The 17,499-nt window shown below is 50.1% G+C and overlaps 9 protein-coding genes across 9 annotated transcripts; 8 read left to right on the forward strand and 1 right to left on the reverse strand.

The window, feature by feature from the left end:
• Window positions 1-172: 172 nt before the first annotated feature.
• N7509_010901 (cation diffusion facilitator family transporter) lies at window positions 173-1,321 on the forward strand (the record flags this gene model as incomplete). Its single annotated transcript, XM_056635538.1, has 1 exon — window positions 173-1,321. One exon carries the CDS (start codon window positions 173-175, stop codon window positions 1,319-1,321), a length of 1,149 nt encoding a protein of 382 aa, XP_056486158.1.
• Window positions 1,322-1,763: 442 nt separating this feature from the next.
• N7509_010902 (Zn(II)2Cys6 transcription factor domain-containing protein) lies at window positions 1,764-3,042 on the forward strand (the record flags this gene model as incomplete). Its single annotated transcript, XM_056635539.1, has 2 exons — window positions 1,764-1,844; window positions 1,897-3,042. 2 exons carry the CDS (start codon window positions 1,764-1,766, stop codon window positions 3,040-3,042), a joined length of 1,227 nt encoding a protein of 408 aa, XP_056486159.1.
• Window positions 3,043-3,313: 271 nt separating this feature from the next.
• N7509_010903 (proline iminopeptidase) lies at window positions 3,314-4,455 on the forward strand (the record flags this gene model as incomplete). Its single annotated transcript, XM_056635540.1, has 5 exons — window positions 3,314-3,419; window positions 3,474-3,689; window positions 3,731-4,144; window positions 4,197-4,315; window positions 4,381-4,455. The coding sequence occupies 5 exons, from the start codon at window positions 3,314-3,316 to the stop codon at window positions 4,453-4,455; spliced, it is 930 nt and encodes a 309-aa protein (XP_056486160.1).
• Window positions 4,456-4,623: 168 nt separating this feature from the next.
• N7509_010904 (uncharacterized protein) lies at window positions 4,624-6,002 on the reverse strand (the record flags this gene model as incomplete). The annotated part of the gene is made up of 4 exons (XM_056635541.1): window positions 4,624-5,027; window positions 5,115-5,745; window positions 5,804-5,852; window positions 5,917-6,002. Coding segments are annotated over 4 exons (1,170 nt in total), but the record flags the coding sequence as incomplete, so codon positions are not given.
• A 301-nt stretch (window positions 6,003-6,303) lies between these two features.
• Window positions 6,304-8,207, forward strand: N7509_010905 (phosphoribosylaminoimidazole carboxylase ADE2; the record flags this gene model as incomplete). The annotated part of the gene is made up of 4 exons (XM_056635542.1): window positions 6,304-6,769; window positions 6,830-6,927; window positions 6,996-7,953; window positions 8,011-8,207. 4 exons carry the CDS (start codon window positions 6,304-6,306, stop codon window positions 8,205-8,207), a joined length of 1,719 nt encoding a protein of 572 aa, XP_056486162.1.
• Window positions 8,208-9,631: 1,424 nt separating this feature from the next.
• Window positions 9,632-10,633, forward strand: N7509_010906 (uncharacterized protein; the record flags this gene model as incomplete). Its single annotated transcript, XM_056635543.1, has 1 exon — window positions 9,632-10,633. One exon carries the CDS (start codon window positions 9,632-9,634, stop codon window positions 10,631-10,633), a length of 1,002 nt encoding a protein of 333 aa, XP_056486163.1.
• A 1,144-nt stretch (window positions 10,634-11,777) lies between these two features.
• N7509_010907 (nucleoside deaminase) lies at window positions 11,778-12,299 on the forward strand (the record flags this gene model as incomplete). Its single annotated transcript, XM_056635544.1, has 1 exon — window positions 11,778-12,299. The coding sequence occupies one exon, from the start codon at window positions 11,778-11,780 to the stop codon at window positions 12,297-12,299; it is 522 nt and encodes a 173-aa protein (XP_056486164.1).
• Window positions 12,300-13,353: 1,054 nt separating this feature from the next.
• N7509_010908 (uncharacterized protein) lies at window positions 13,354-13,539 on the forward strand (the record flags this gene model as incomplete). The annotated part of the gene is made up of 1 exon (XM_056635545.1): window positions 13,354-13,539. The coding sequence occupies one exon, from the start codon at window positions 13,354-13,356 to the stop codon at window positions 13,537-13,539; it is 186 nt and encodes a 61-aa protein (XP_056486165.1).
• Window positions 13,540-14,146: 607 nt separating this feature from the next.
• N7509_010909 (uncharacterized protein) lies at window positions 14,147-17,089 on the forward strand (the record flags this gene model as incomplete). The annotated part of the gene is made up of 7 exons (XM_056635546.1): window positions 14,147-14,188; window positions 14,261-14,300; window positions 14,364-14,389; window positions 14,533-14,794; window positions 14,847-15,031; window positions 15,085-15,298; window positions 15,360-17,089. 7 exons carry the CDS (start codon window positions 14,147-14,149, stop codon window positions 17,087-17,089), a joined length of 2,499 nt encoding a protein of 832 aa, XP_056486166.1.
• Between the last annotated feature and the right edge of the window lie 410 nt (window positions 17,090-17,499).

Genomic DNA, 17,499 nt, shown 5'->3' on the forward strand with positions numbered 1-17,499 from the left:
AGTAAACCAAGTAGACAAACTACGCCGATTGCATGTATCTAGGGTACCGAAGTGGACTGGGTCGCCAAGGTCTTGTCTCCCATGCCAAGAAGGGCGCAGCAAATCCTCCCTTTTATAAAGCGAACATAATTTCTCCCCAAACCCTGCAAGTGTATTTAGTCTCTTGCTTAATATGGACGGCAATATTGCCCTCGAAAGCGGGAACCCGGCGGCGTTTTCGTCTGCCGCGGATCCCTTCGATCTGTCAAGCAGACTGCAATCCCCACCAGAGGCTAACACCTCTCGCAAGAGAGCTCTGTATTACAGCCCATTCAACAAATCACAAGCAAAATCAAAGAGCTTGACCGACTACTACGACACTCAAAATAAACAGATTGTCCGTCTCCTCAAACCTGTCCACGAACATGTCCGTGAAGCCGCCGAGACAGAAGAATCCCAACAACTCCAATATCGGATCGCCGTGTACTCCTCCTTCGTTTGCAACATATTTCTCTCTGGGCTCCAGGTATATGGTGCCGTGGCTTCGGGCTCTCTTTCTCTCTTCACAACCATGGCGGACTCGATTTTCGATCCGCTCTCCAACGTGACCCTCATCATCTGCAATCGCCAAGCCAAAAAAGCCGTTAGTCACAAGTTTCCGGTGGGAACATCACGCATTGAAACAGCGGGGAACATCTTCTTCTCTTTCATCATGATGGCGGTATCCCTGATCCTTGTAGCATTTTCCTGCCAGGAACTTGCCGAAGGCGGATCAACAGCCTTCCATCTCCCTTCCGTGATCGCAGTATCCGTGGCATTCGTCGTAAAGTTATGCCTCTTCATCTACTGTTTCGCCCTACGAAATAAGTATTCGCAAGTCCGAATTCTCTGGGAAGACCACCGAAACGATCTCTTCATCAATGGCTTCGGTATTCTCACCTCAGTCGGTGGATCGAAGCTCAAATGGTGGATTGACCCAATGGGTGCAATCATCCTTTCACTTCTAATCTTGGGCCTATGGCTTAATACTTCGATTGGAGAGTTCAAGCTGCTCATTGGCGTTTCGGCCGATGCCGATACGTTGAATCTTATCACCTATATTGCTATGACACATAGCGATCATGTTCAAGCGATCGACACCGTCCGTGCATATCATTGTGGTCCACGACTTATAATTGAGGTAGATGTTGTCATGCGTCCCCATGAGACACTGAAAACATGCCATGATATTGCAGAGGATCTTCAGACAAAGCTGGAAAGCTTGCCTGATGTTGAGCGCGCTTTTGTCCACATTGACTATGAAACAACGCATCAACCTGAGCATTCAAAGAAGGATATTTAACTGGGGTTTCGAACAATTGATACAAAAAGGCTTTCAGAGTTATTTCGACATAAAATTTCGTGTTCAAGAATCAAACTAAGCGTCTGAACCTTTTTTTTCAACCTTGTAGTTGACCTGGCTACCTGATTGGGGGTGTTGGTAACGCCACGGCAAATTTTTAGACCTCCCACTGCAACAGCATTTTGCTTATGTTGCGTGGTCACATGACTGGCCATCGGGAACACCGGACTGTATCACACCTTTTACCATTTGTAGTAGAGTAGTTCAGTAATCCCCGCGTTCCCCCGAGATTTCGCCTCAGCTTGATCCAACGTGCCCAAATCTTCCAGAAAGGGTGAGCGAAGCGGCGTTGCTGAATTTTCTTTTACTGGCTGAGATCATGACGGCCTGGTTATGACGGCCTGACCACGCAATACGTAGATGATGATTGATTCCTGTCAACATGGCGACAGTTGGCCTCGCTCGACGCTCCCATCGAAAGTCAAGAACAGGTTGCTTGCAATGCAAACAGAGAAAAGTCAAGGTATGCCTCGAACTGTTATCTCTCTCTTGAAAATATTTTAATCTGATTCTAGTGCGATGAACACAAACCAAGTTGTCGTAACTGTACAAGACGCGATGTGCGATGTGCCTTCGCCGAACTTCCACGTCCAATTCAATCCAGCCATGCAGTGCCTACTGTGCCTGCGAGGCTTGATATTATACGCGAAAGTGACAGCCCAGCTACCTCTCTCACATCTTCAGATCGCAACCAAGAATCTGGCTCGCAACTTCCCATGAAATCTAGCCATGCAAGCTTAGACATCTTTGACATGGAACTCTTGCATCATTATATGACGACCACTTCTTATACCTTGTCTCGGGCCCCGGCTGTCCAAGAAGTCTGGCGTGATGAGGTCCCTCGTATTGCATTCAATATGCCGGGTGTATTGCATGCCATGCTAGCCGTCTCGGCCCTACACCTTGCCTGTTCGGATCCATCTCGGACAACAAGCTGCATTGCCCGAGCGCATTTGCATCACAACGCCGCAGTCCAGGATGTGACGCCGAATGTTCAATCTCTCGCCTCCGATAATAGTGCCGGGTTGTTCATATTTTCGTCACTGACCTGCATATTTGCATGCGCCAACGCCCAATCCACCTTCCTTGTTTTGTTTGAACACGGCCATCTTTCTGAATGGGCCCTCCTTTTCCGCGGAGCTAAAACAGTTATGGACTATACTAGTCAAGATTTCCATGAGGGGCGACTAGGTCCGATGTTCATGCACGGTACTAACATATCGATGACTCGCCGAAGCGCCGAAGCACTCCAACAGGGTCAGATTTATGTCCGAGAGCTGAAACAAATGATCTCCCGTGAGTGTTTGCACGACCTTAAACTCAGTCATGTGTATGAAGAGACACTGGAGGGGTTAGCCAGGACATTAGGCGTGGCTATGAAACCCATTGAGGGGCGGATGCTCCAAACCTCTGATGTATTTGCTTGGTTGCTTGAGGTACCAAACACCTACCTTGAACTGCTACGGCAAGAGGCACCTGTCGCAATCGTCATCTTTGGATACTTCTGTGTGGCATTATGGAAGATTGAATCAATGTGGTGGATGAAAGGACTGAGCAGTCGGCTTATGACACAGTTAAATTCTGTGTTGAGTGAAGATTACCGAGGCTGGTTGCAGTGGCCAAAAGATCAGATTGGTTGGACTTTGCCCAGATCCGTATAATTACGGGAGAAAGGGATAGATTATTGGTGAATTTATGCCAGCAGGAGTCTACAAATTTTCCAGCGATCAGGCTCAAATTAGATATCAAAGAAAGCTCATGAATCAAATATCGCTTCGCTTCGAGTGACTTCCCAAGCTACCCCCACTCGATTCAATGTGGTGGGGCGCATTGCATGACTCAGTTTGGCTTTCAAACCTTCGAGGTAGTAGTCTTGCCCGCATCTCTGATTTACTCAACCTCGACAGTGACAACACATCATAATTCTTCAAGATGAGCGGATACACACACTCAGAGCCCTTCGATGTAGGCCTACTTCCTGTGGGTGCAATTCATAGAATATACTACGAGCAATATGGCAGAAAGGATGGAAAGCCAGGTCCGCCTCCCACAGACCCCACGTCGAGGTGAAAAGCTGCTAATTATCAGACAGTTATTTTCTTGCACGGGGGTCCTGGGGGTTGCACTTCAAGAAGTAACACGACCTATTTTGATCCGGCCGTCTATAGAGTGATCCTACTCGATCAGCGCGGCACAGGGAAATCCGAGCCCACGACTGAGCTAATTGAAAACACCACGCCTCACCTTGTTTCCGACATCGACGCACTGCGTCAGCATCTAGCAATCTCTAAGTGGCATCTTATCTTCGGTGGGTCCTGGGCACGACGCTCGCTCTGTTGTATGCCCAAGCTTACCCGCAGTTCGTGCGGTCGATGATCCTGCGGGGAATTTTTACGGCCAGCAGGTTGGAGGTTGCGTGGTCAAGAAGTTCATTGGGCGCAGCCAACGTCTACCCAGAAGCGTGGCATGTCTTCCAGCGCTATCTGCCCGAGGATGACCGTCATGATATGATTGCTGGCTATTATAAGCGGCTTACGTGCGATCACCATCCAACACGTCTAGCAGCAGCCAAAGAATGGAATCGGTGGGATTTGAGCATTGGAGAGTTGAAGGTTGACGAGGACGGCTTCAAGAAGTTAGATGATTATGAATGGTCTTGGGCGCATGCTCTCTTGGAGGCGCATTATGCGGTGCATGGCTTTTGGTTGGAGGATAGACAGATTTTCAAGCCGAAGAACTTGGCAAAAATCCGACATATTCCTGGTAAGCAGATAAGGTCTCCCTTCTGGATTTTGCCCCTATTGATATTTTGTAGTCACCATCATCCAGGGCCGATATGACATGGTCTGTCCCCCGCAAACTGCTTGGGAGCTACATCGATGTTTGCCTATGTCACGACTTATTTGGATCCCTGACGCCGGTCATAGTGGAAGGGTATGGAATAATCTTCGTGCTGACATATCTGTTTTTGGACTCGGACATATACTGATATCGAGCAGGAGCCCGGGACCCGTCTCGAGTTACTTCGAGCATGCGATGAGAACGCCGGCCTGGATTTCGATGCCCACGACTAACTTCGATCAATAAAACGAGAGTGATCTTTCCAAGTTACTGACTTAGTCAAGGTCTGACGGCTTGAGAAGCTTCATAAGTAATTCAACAAATTTAACAAATTCGTGACTCATAATGCCAGAGGCAGTTAGAAAACATAAAACCATATGGACACGCTCCCTTCAATCATTCTATGTCTCTGACGCTTTAGCAGAATCTGCAGCTGACGTGTCTTCCATCTTGCCTTCCTCTCCCTTGGCTTGGGTTCCATCAAGAACAATATCTCCGTCCTTATCGGCTGGGTTTGCTTCAGAAGTAGAGGCTTGAGGGTGAGTGTCAGCAGGACCATCCGCTCCCGCACCCTGGGATTCTTGTTCACCAAGCGTCATCTCTACTCCTTGTCCGTCCTGCAAACCTAGATCCTGAACGCCCAAAAGCGGGGGTCCGCGAGCGTGAGGAACCTCCTCAGATGAATCTGCAGGTGGGGAGCCAGCGGTGGTAGGACTGTCTTCGGGTTCAATCGGAGGCATAACACTATCCGGGGCGTGTGACCCTCCGGTTTCTATATTGTGAGCTTGCGCGGATGTCGAATCTTCTGTGGACATAATTGTTAGCTCGAACCTCTTAACGACTCTTCGGTAATTGAAGAGGGGTGCAGAAAGCTAAAAGGTGATGGACAAACCCTCTTCCATTTCTGATATACCCTCGGCTCCGAAGGAAGCATTGGTCAACCACGGAATTGGGGTGAGAAGCGCGCCACCCAAGGATTCGTCGCTCCCCAAACTATGCGCGTAGTCAGGAGCAAGATACGTCCCGGTGCTGTTGCTAGGTTGAACAAACCCATTTGGCTGGGCGTTCGTATTTGCTGGTGTGGTGAATGGGAAAATAGCCGCATCGCTGGTCACAGATATGACACGGTCCACAGCACGCAGATAAGCGGGTAATGTTCGGTAGTGAGCGGTCGGGCGAAGGATAAGCTCAGAAAACCGCTGAATTGTATGCGGCGGCTTGCTCGTGAAGAATGATTGGATCGACGAACGGATAGAGCTTAACAGTTGTGCAAGCTGGGGAGGAAGGGCATCGTTGGCTTGTAAAGACGATTGGGGTTGCGAATCTGGCACGCCCTCGGTGGACGCAAGTGGGGTAGTCGCCGCCTGCGGCTGTGGAAGGCTCTGCGGGTCGCCTGGAGCTGCATTCTCTTTGTTGCTACTCTCAGGGGGGACATTATTGGTGTCGGTTTGTTGGGATAGAAATTGAGTGTACGGCTGAGATCTCGGAGGCGCCTTGGGCATGGGAAACACATTGTAAACGATCTAGAAAAGCCCATTAGCGATTACTTATCTTGAATAACATCACACAGTCAACACATACATCTTCCAGCCGTTCTAGCAGTGGTTCGACCATAGCAGCCCATTTATCACTGAATTTAAACCATCAGTCTCGTGTCATCCATAGCACACCTTGCTCCATAACTGCACACGTACAGATCAATCGAGCCGCCATTGGCGACGGTCTCCAAGGCTTCTTCATCTGTCGCGACCACATTAGCTTTGTTCACGCCCCAGAATAGGCTAGCACCACTCACCCAAAGACATTGTGATGGTTGGAGCTACTCGGCGGCACAAGCTGCGATGGGATGTCGACCATAAATGGGGCGGTGGCGTAGAAAGCTTCTGATTGGCCAGGACTTGAATCTTATCGATAGCGATTATCGGGGCAAATCGCAACACGTGACTCTCCAATTTTCGGCGGGGCAGGAACGAATGAGTCGATGAGTCTTGCGCGCCCTCTTTCCCCCCAGGTTTTTGCCTGTTCCGACTGGAATCTCCCATCAACCTCCCGAATACCTTCTCTTCGACCCCTCAGACACAATGTGGAACTCTCCCAAGGTGGGAATTCTTGGCGGCGGCCAGCTGGGCCGCATGCTTGTTGAGTCTTGCAACAGGTTGAACATCCAGGCCAACGTCCTGGATGCTGAGAACTCCCCAGCCAAGCAGATCAGCTTCCACGATGGCCATGTGACAGGATCATTCAAGGAACGTGAAGCCGTTCGCCAATTGGCCAAATCTTGCGACGTTATGACCGCCGAAATCGAGCATGTCGATACCTACGCCCTCGAGGAAGTCGCCTCTGAGGTTCGAGTCGAGCCTAGTTGGCAAGCAATTCGCACAATTCAGAACAAGTTCAACCAGAAAGAGCACCTTCGCAAATACGGCATCCCCATGGCAGACCACCGTGAATTGGTCGAGAATACCCCGGAGGAGTTGGCTCAGGTTGGAGAGCAGTTGGGCTATCCGATGATGTTGAAATCGAAGACAATGGCATACGATGGACGTGGTAGGTGTCCTTGCACAAAAATCCTTTGGTTTCCAATAGGATTCTGACGATTCTTACTAGGTAACTTCCGCGTGAACTCCAAGGCCGATATCCCCGAGGCTCTCGAGACTCTCAAGGACCGGCCCTTGTACGCAGAGAAGTGGGCTTACTTCAAGATGGTACGCACTACCCAAACTATGCCTACATCTATGTTATTTCAAAGAACTAGTAACTAATCATCTATCAGGAATTGGCCGTCATGGTCATCAAGACCAAGGACGAGGTGTTGTCGTACCCCACCGTGGAGACGGTTCAGGAGGACTCAATATGCAAACTGGTCTACGCGCCAGCTCGCAACGTACCCGAAGCCATCAACAAGGAGGCGCAGGCTCTTGCACGGAAAGCCGTTTCTGCCTTCGAGGGCAAGGGTGCCTTCGGCGTAGAGATGTTCCTTCTTGAAGACAACAGCCTCATGCTGTGCGAGCTTGCTAGCCGCATTCACAACTCAGGTCACTACACCATTGAGGGCTGTGCTCTGTCACAATTTGACAGCCACATTCGCGCCATCATGGACCTTCCCATCCCCGCCAAGAGTCTTGAAATTCGTCAACCCTCTGTCATGCTTAACATTATCGGTGGTGCTACCCCCGACTCTCACCTGAAGGCGGCCGAGCATGCTCTCTCGATCCCTAATGCCAGCATCCACCTTTACAGCAAGGGAGCCGCCAAGCCTGGCCGGAAAATGGGACACATCACAGTAACTGCTGCTACCATGCACGAGGCCGAAACGATGATTCAGCCTCTGGTCGACGTCGTGGATGAGATGCGGGCTCAGCGTACTGATATCAAGACCAAGGCACAGAAGTCAGGTCCTTCGAAGCCCGCGCCCCAAGTTGCAGTTGTCATGGGCTCCGACAGTGACCTGAAGACACTTGTGCCCGGTCTGAAGCTGCTGCAAAACTACTTTGGTATCGAGCCCGCTGTCGAGATTACTTCTGCTCACCGAACCCCTGATTACATGGCGGAGTATTCGGCTGAGGCCGCGTCGCGCGGTATCAAGGTCATCATCGCCGCTGCTGGTGGCGCCGCTCATCTTCCTGGCATGGCTGCCGCTCACACTGCTCTTCCCGTCATTGGAGTTCCCGTCAAGGGAAGCTCTCTGGATGGGGTCGACAGCCTCTACAGCATTGTCCAGATGCCTCGTGGTAAGTTTTCCCGTTTCCTTTGACTTGATAGACGAATACTAATCAGAATTCTAACAGGTGTTCCCGTGGCAACCGTGGGAATCAACAACAGCATCAATGCGGCGCTTCTGGCAGCCCGCATCCTGGGCTCCTTCGACCCGGCCATTCAGCGCAAGGTCGAGGCCTATGCCGAAGAGGCACGCGCTGAGAACATGGAGAAGAAGGGCACCAAAATGCGCGATTTGGGCTGGGAGAAGTACTTTGAGCAGATGTAGTGACTGTTCTTCTCTGCAATTTCTATTTTCAAACATGCTACAGCGTGAAAGCCCCGTAAGAGGGGAAAAAAGGAGCTGGATGAAGAAAAAAGGAAAGTGATTGCATTTTCCAAATTTCTCCATCTGCACATGATACGGATACTATATTCCCGCGATTTATATGATAGAGAGGACACTTTTGATACGAGGTTTTAGACGACAATGAATGACATATCCCAATCAGTAAATTCAACATCAATTACATCACGGGGTTGAGGCTGTGGTACGTAGGAACCGCAAACCGAAAATTTTAGGTTTCATGGAAAAATATTTGGGCTTCGATCAACCTTCTACGAAGTTTTACCGTGGAATGGCCGAAGATTAAATGTCAGGAGTATATTAGAATTCGGCCGGAGTCCGACTTCACGCCGTGTAAAACGTCTCGCCCATGGTCATCCCTACCGGATCCTATCAGCCGTGCGTTGAGGGATTATAATTTATGGTCCAAGAAAGTCTAAGCCAAAGCTACCCCGGGCAACGAAGATGTTAAGGATAGCACTCGTACCCCCGGGCAGGTGCCAGTGGTTCCTCAGGTTGGCCCAATAGACATCGGTATCATTCACCGCCCTCACGTGCCCGTCGGGCGTAAAGGCACAAAAATTGGAATTAGTAAAACTTTCACTCCGTTCTATATTACTAACGGACAACAATAATCTGGGGACCATGGAAACATCCCTTATCTCTGTGAGCACTGGGAGCTTATTGGTCAAAAATGACACCACTCAATGCTTTCACATGAGAACTACTGTAGGAATTGAGAATGAGAGTGAGAACCCTGTCTACGGAGTACGGAGTACGGAGTACTCGTCATGGATTTGAATTGAACCCAGTCCCATACTGAATATCACGAACACCTTGGCCCATCTAAAGGGATCGAGGACACGAGACATCTCCCCAATGCAGTCTCTCCCAATTGGACGGCAGACGCCACCGTTATCGGGGCCAAAGCAATTAACCTTTCCAAATGGCTGGGTTCCCCTCACGCGGTTCACCTATCGCACTTCGTTCTCGGGTCGCCTCCATTGCTTGTCTCCACAAAATGAACTCTCTAGGCCAATGGTCTTCAGGGCATATCGACTACGGGGTCGGTTATTATCTCGCCTTCTCCGCCGCCTCCTGTACCTTTTTTGCCTCACATCTCACTTGCGTCTCTCTTTTGCTTGATGCCTTCCTAGCCTTCTTCCTATACACATCCAACCCCACATATATCTTATATCTTACCTGTCTATACATATAAACCTCGTCTAATCCTACCCTAAGCATCCCGCTTACTCCGCCGTCTAAGCCGCCATTGACTTGGGTACAAATTCGATGAATCTCCTGTAACCTCCAACCTCCCAACCTACGCTTCTCGACACTCGACCGCGGCCAGAGAATATGCCCTTATGTCCAGCAGCGACATCTCCGGCAGTAACTACGGCCTAGCCGCACGTTCATCTACTGGAAATATTGCTGAGCGTACCGCCGTTGCATGTCTCACCGCAATCGCCTGGTACAACGCATTAGAGCTTATCGTCCTTTGCTTCACCACCTTTAAACGCTATGGCGGCTGCTACTTTTGGTGCCTCCTCATCTCCTCAATCAGCATCATCCCTTTCGGCTTGGGATACCTCCTCATTATCTTCGATGTCTACGACAGCTATTTCTCCGTGGCGATGGAGCTCATTGCCTGGATTTGCATGGTAACCGGTCAATCGCTGGTTCTTTGGTCACGATTGCATCTAGTCGTACATAGCCCAACTGTCCTTCGCTGGACCCTCGCCATGATAATCGTCGATGCGATAATCTTCCACATCCCTGCATCCGTCCTCGAACTCGGCAGCCACTCCAATAAAGCCGACCTCTTCACACCAGGCTTCAATATTTTCGAGCGCATCCAATTGATCGCCTTCTCCGTCCAAGAAGCCATACTGTCTATGATATACTCTTGGGAAGCAGTGCGACTACTGAACCTCCGCCCCAGAGGCAATTACCGGGGCACTTTGGTCCAATTATTGGTGGTCAATCTTGCGATGATCTGCATGGACGCCGCAATTATTGGCGTCCAATACTCCGGTCTCTTCGATGTCCACGTTACTCTGAAAGCCTTCGCCTACAGTGTTAAACTCAAATTAGAATACGCCATCCTAGGCAAACTGGTCGACGCCACGACGCAAAAGTTCGGCAGCAGCGGAGTTTCCGCCCCGACCGACCTGTCAGATTTCGTGGATCTTTCCCACAATCCCAACAACCAGCCACCGGCGGATAGCGACAGCCAGGCGCGAATATGGGATGACCCGGAAAACATTGCTCTGCAGCAGACGCGTGGGTCATCGAAGTTATCTTCGGATCCGCGCGTGAGTGAAACTGCAACGCCTGATTCGAATCGGAGCGTACTGCGATCATGAACTTAATGTAAATAATCCTCTATAACGACCTTGTATAAACTTGAAGCGAAATACATCATGTATATATTTAGATTTCTTTTCTTTTCTTCCAGCTGCCGCGGGACTGGCTACCGACCATTTATGCGCTATGCTAGTAATGAACAAGCACATCCATTCGGGAAGGCAACAGAAAAATTCTACCTAGTAACCTCTAACATGCTAGGCATTATTAGTAGCCCTTGTCTCATATCAATGCCTGCTGTTCCATGTAGTTTTGAGGAACTAGCCCATTGATAGGCTTTCATGGTGTTGGTCTATCTGCAGCTGGTTCCACATGAGCTTGGGCCCTAGCAAAGCCACCGGCTTCTTGCCAGGCTGACTTCTACAATGATTCTCCAAAGTGTTATTATCAATCAATTCACAAAAAGTGCCAATGAGAATGCCATACGTTAGCTAGCTCCCGGCGTAGGGTTGATTATCTCCATTCATTTGGCATATCTTGGCCTTCCTCTAGTGACTTCATTGTCTGCGGCTAGTTGACCCTGTGTGGTTCTACATCATTCCCCCGGCCCGTGGACAAAATATAGAAGCCTTCGCATTATATGGAGATTAATGTTGCAGGGTCTCAAGTTTTCTGCATGCTTCAATCTTCGTTCTTGAGGCTTGCCTAGATAAAGACAATATAGGTGTGCCAAATTGAAGTCAGCACCTACAACTTGAAGGTTTTTGTCGAATGCGAGAGAAATCATTCAACAGGAATAGAGTACTATTCAAGGTTATAACCTTCAAGTTGGCTAGAACGACAACTCCGTTCCAGTCATGCATCATGCCTCAATTGGATATATCCTGGGCTAGCCTTGGCAAGTCAACAAACAAACCACAGATCATGACTCGCCCTGATTTCAAGTTGATGGTATTCCTGGAGGCAAGCAGGCCTATACTACTAATCCTCCATCGAGTGTAGTAAAAATTGCTGAGTGGTATTGATGTCTATCGGGTGAGGGGAAGCATTTCCCCGCCCTTATCGTCGGATGCCGCCGCATGCTTCAAGTTTGATGAGAGTTACGTGATGCCAATATATCTTGTGCCTGTATCCAACAATCAGTACCCCTAAACATCGAGTTCATTTTCCTCAGCCTCAGCCCTGGCCTTGACAGCAGATATCATGACAGCGCCCGTCACTCTTTCCCCATTGACCCCTGCACAGCTCGATGAGGGTGCATCTCGATGCTTGGCCCTCCAGCAATCCGGCCAAGATATACATGGGAAGAGACCCTTCGCGGCCATCTTGCTAGCCCCGGATAACACGACACAGCTCATGTCATCGCTGTCGTTGTCGCACGTTCGCCATGCGGAATGCGAACTTGCCCGTAATGCTGCCGACAACTATTCCTGGGAGTATCTCGCCGGGTGCACCATGATATCGACCTGGGAGCCTTGCGCCATGTGCGCGGGAACCGTTTACTGGGCGCATATCGGTCGACTGGTGTATCTTGCCTCGGAGAAAACACTCCAAGGCTTGATAGGAGCAGGAAATCCAGAAAACCTCACATTGGACCTACCTTGTCGCGATGTGTTTGTGGCCGGGCAAACTCAGGTAGAGGTGATAGGGCCATTGACGAGCGAGGGATGGGAGAGGCGCGTGGTTGAGGACGCCGGGCGGTACTGGTCCAAGCACGGCCAGTAGTGAGGGATCACATGTCATGCAGGAAATCGCCTGCAAAGATGGCTTGAAGGGATTGGGCTGGAAGATGGATAGTGTGTAAGATTTTTGACCGATCAACATATGACTGTCTACGGAGTAGCCCCGAGAGTATTGTTTGCGGATCCTCATCTGCATGTAATTCTGTGGCCTGATTGTATCTTCGAGAAATTGCAAAGAACGGGCGATCTTGCTCCACGGAGCTCGTTATGCCCTGATCTCATTGTACATAGAAATGAAAGAGGCTAATGCCGAATCGGGAATTAGAAAAAAGAAAAGGAGACATCGATCTTCTGGAGGATGAAAGCACTCCGCTGTGGATAATGGGAGCTTTACCCAAGCTCAACCCACCTGGCAGAACCTTGGAGAGCAACATTGAAAAATTTGTCAACCAGGAAGACTTAACCGTTCCAGGAAGGAATTTCGTAGAGATCTCCGAAGAACGGACAACGCCGCGAAAGTACACTGTACAGCCCCGGTAGCCACAGATGTTCTGATCTACTCCGTACTTAGTACTTTTTGGGCATTTCTACCTTAGTGTTAAGGAACGAGAAGAGCACTATTGAAGAGCCCACATCGGTTTCTACGTGGCTGTATTCAAATAACCAGAAAGTTAAGGAGCGGGAGCGCAGGAGTCGCATGCTGATCGCTGGGAGGAGCAGGCGCAGCCGAAATCAATAGTTCAGGCGCAGGGGAGTCAAAAGGGGAGCAGATCCCAGAGATCCCATTGACGACACAATAATTGTTTTAGGTGGTACGCGGCATTGATTGAATGCATCAGACGGGAGGATATTGGATGGTGCCATGTCATCTCAAACGACGCAGGATTGACGTCAAGTTGATGCGGAGGATCTCAGATCATCCAGGTTTCAGGACCACACATTGTCGAAGCTGGCTGGGACCCACCTGAGACCGTGGAGCCACGCAGAGCGCGCGTGCGTGCCAAGACTGGAGCTCAAGCAGGAGTTTTGCAGATCAGGGAGCTCGATGTGGATTAACGCAGAGAAGGTCAGACAGACTAGCCAGACTAGTGGCGTCTATGACTCGATCCCAGGAGCCTGGAAATCCTAACAGCCTTATGGAGGTAGGCTTCTCCACTGGGGACATCAATGCCGAATTCATGCCAGAGCCAGAGTCAGAGTCAGAGTCAGAGTCAGAGTCAGAGTCAGAGCCAGAGTCAGAGCCAGAGTCAGAGCCAGAGCCAGAGCCAGAACAAGATCATTGAATATAACGGAGTGTAAAAAGAATGAAAACGGTGGACAATGGCACAATCTGGACACAACTGAACACCAACTGGACAATTGGGGGAATCGCAGTCCGCGAAAGAGCGACAACGTGACGTCACATGTTGCGTCAAGGAAGGAACCTGCGTTGCTCCTCCCTCCAGTAGGGATCGTTTGGAGTACAGAGCTTGACTAGTAAGTACGAGTAACACTATGTATGTAGCAGTACTCCGTTAGCATACCACCACACCAGCTAGCTCTACCTACAGCTCATATTTAATCACTTCGTCATCCCTTCTTTCGCCTCCTCCCCTCCTCTCTCCTCCTCCCCTCCCCCCATATTTCCCCTTCATTCTTGTGATACCCCAACCCCTTGTTTTTTTCTTATTCCAAGGGATCGTCTACCACTCCCCCTTTCCAATAATTCCTAATTTCCCAATCACTCTGGTAAGCAATTGATGGTTTGTTACTGCTGCAAACGAGCAATCCTGCAGTCCTGACAGGCCCGATCTCGCTTGCTGACCTCGTGCCCAGTAATATTACTACTCTACTGCCGTTTGTCGGTGTTCGATCCTTCTTATTACACGATTGTCACGACTCTTTCCCATCATGTCTGTCAACAAACCCACCGACGTGAAGCAAAAGGAGCAGGTATGCAGCATCTTCCTCTTGCCAGAGTGTGGCGGTTGCTAGAGGAGGTCACTGATAAGAAGTCGCCCCCAGGATATCAACCAGAAGCTTCAATTGTTTGGAATCTTCCATGGTAAGTTGACCTCCACAATCCATCATTTGTGAATCATCGCAGTCGCTCATGACCTCCATATAGCTTTTAAGAATAGCAAGCTCCCCTCGGTTAGTTTCGCTGGTATCCCATCCCATCCCGTCACTGAACATCATACTAAACATGACTCCTTCGCACCGCAATAGAACAAGCAGTGCGATGTTGCCCTCAACTCCGCCTTGAACTCCAAGGCTCTCTCTCTTCCCCGAACCAGGAGCTGTCTGCCGAAGGCAAGGTCCTTGTGAAGGACCTGCGCAATGTCATCGACCAATCCAAGAAGCTGTTGTTGTCTAAGAACGACGGCGAGCTGCTTCAGGACTTTATCTGGCAAGCCCAGCAGATCACTGCGGGCGATGCGAAGGCTCCCAATGTCCCCGTGACTAAGGACGATGGAAAACAAGATGCAAGCAAGGCTGCTGATGGTCTCAAGACTCTCGGCACGTTGCTCATCACAAATGGAGAGTTCCGCAAGATCTGTGAGTTTTGACACGTTGGCAGATGGTCTCAGTTCTTCCTAACAATCTTCAGTGAGCGATGCCACCGTATTGATTCGTGACATCGCCGCGGACGCTTCCCAGAAGGCCGCTAACCAGGTTCGCCCATCCGAGGAAAAGCTTGCCCAGATCGATGAGCCTGCGGAAGAGAACACCTGGCACGAGAAGCCCAACATCAATAAGGATGATATCAAGGGAAAGTTCAAGAAGAATAAGACTGTAAGCTATGTTGAACTCGAGAACGCCCCAGACAGCTCTAACACGTTTGGCAGGACAAGTCTAGCGTCGGGTCGCCCTCGATTGCCGAATCCGAGACCGGTACTGCCGGTGATGCTTCCTCTGTTACCCCATCAGAGGCGAGCCGTCGCAAGAAGCTGGCGAGCCAGACCAAGGAGTATCTGGCCGATAAGATCCCGAAAGAGCGTCGCGAGCAGACTATTTGGCGTCTCAAGAAGATGATCATCGAGGTCCAGGGCCATGCTGATTGTAAGAATTTCCAAAGGAAGGATACATATCTCTCACATTCAAATACTTACCTGTGATACAGACCAGCAAGCCATCGAGACCTTGTTGACCATGGCTGAAAAGTACGCCGGCCACACCAAGACCGCCACCGGCGAGAGCGGCAATGCCGTCCGCGATGTTCGTGGCACCGACAGCGTCAAGGCCGTGGAGTACAACCTCCGTACTTTGATCGAGCGTTTCGCCAACAACACTTCGCTCGCCGACTTCTTCGACTCGCTCAACAACATTTACCGTGATGCTGATAAGGATCCTGAGCTCCGTGGCTGGTTCTCGAACATCGATACTTACATTCGTAAGTGTCTGCGCGAGCAGGGCTTTATCATGGATGAAGAGAGCAACCGCGAATGGAATGTGCTATACGACAAGGGCCGCTACCTTCTTCGCGAGCGCTACCGTTCCCACACCGATCGCATTGTCGACGAGATCAAGTTCCTTGCCGAGCAATTTGATAAGGACCCCCAGAACCACGCTCTCGCTCAGTCGATCCAGAAGTTGTTTAAGGATCTTGGCCGTGACACTGAGGGCAAGGTTGTTTTCAAGAAGCACCTGCTCAAGGATATTCGTGATGTCATTCTGCCCGGCATCGTTGAAAATGTCCGCTACATCCCCATCCCTCGTATCGAGGTCTCTGACCCGATGGTGGATGTCGTTGTTGAGAACCTTGTCATTGAGAGCGACAACCTGATGCCAAACGTTATCGAGTTTGGTAGCGACAACTACTTCCGTTGGGGCCGCAAGAAGGTTTCCAACAAGCGGAACAACAAGATCATGATCGCTGCATCCGGTATCCAGGCCGATCTTCGTGATGTCAGCTACCACATCAAGAAGAAGCAAGGCTTCCCCTCGATCACTGATACTGGCGTGATGGACATCATCTTGGGTGGCGACGGTCTGAGCTTCAAGATTGCGGCATCCACAGCTGACAAGAATGACAAGCAGAACTTCGTCAAGCTTGACAAGGTTTCTGTTAGCATCAAGAACATGGACATTAAGTTGAAGAAATCGAACCACAAGGCTCTGTTTGCCACCTTCAAGCCTATGCTTTTCCGCGTGGTTCGTCCCGCCCTGCAGAAGGTCGTCGAGGCACAGATTCGCCAGGCATTTGCTGATGGCGATGCTTTTGCCAAAGAGATCCACGGCGAAGCCAAGAAGGCCCAGGAGGCTGCGCGTGAGGACCCTGAGAATGCTCCCAGCATTTTCTCCCGCTATGCCGATGCCATTCGTGCCCGCACTCAGGCCAAGGCTAAGCAGGCCGAGGGAGTTGTCAAGCGCGACACCAAGGTTCAAACCGTCATGACCCTGAATGAATCTATCTTCCCCGACATCAAACTGCCCGGTGGTATCTCAAACAAAGCTACTGAGTATGCCGAGCTTGCCAGCAAGGGAGACCGTTGGGAGTCACCCATTTTCAGCATCGGTGCGGCTTCTGAGTCTAGCGACATCCCCTCCCAAGGTCCAGTCACTCGCAAGACCCACACCACCGCGGATGGCGTTGCCTCTGCAGGTGCTGCTGTGGGTGGTGGTGCCGCCGGCACTGCTGCTGCTGCGGGTGTCTCTGGCGCTGCTGCCAATGCTACCAACGGCACCAAGGTGGACAGCTACCCATCCCGTGGCTTCTCCGATGAGGTTGATCAGGCTTTTGTCAACGGAAAGACCTCTCACCTCAGCGATGGCGTTAAGACAACCACTAATGGTACCACTCACACCAACGGTGCTACCCATGTCACAAACGGATCTGATCGAATCGGTTAAAAATAGCAACGCAATGAAAGTACAGCGTGCGAAGAAAACATTTGTCGTGGCATCCACATATACGACATGTGCCACTTTTGGTATTACCTTCGCACATCTATTTCATTCTGACAGTATCTACTTAGTTTGACTCTTTTTTTTTTTGATTTTCTGGTTTATGATTTCCCCATCTGCAATTTGTCTTTGTATGAGTATGATTTATACAGTCGGTAGTCTAATAAATAATGCAACTTACTGTCCTGCGAGCCACTATTACCTATCCTAGATCCTACTAAGCAGCATTAGATATTGGTACTGTAGGGTTTCATGGCGCCTTTTTTATGTTGTTTCAACCATGTGGGTCAAGCCTCGGGAAGGCTTTGGTTCCATGGTTGAGTCTTGCAGGGAGTAATTTTATTCGTTGTCACATT

The sequence above is a fragment of the Penicillium cosmopolitanum genome (assembly GCF_028827165.1).
Source record: "Penicillium cosmopolitanum strain IBT 29677 chromosome Unknown utg000009l:1.0-9042332.0:1.0-9050551.0, whole genome shotgun sequence".
Lineage (NCBI taxonomy): Eukaryota > Fungi > Ascomycota > Eurotiomycetes > Eurotiales > Aspergillaceae > Penicillium > Penicillium cosmopolitanum.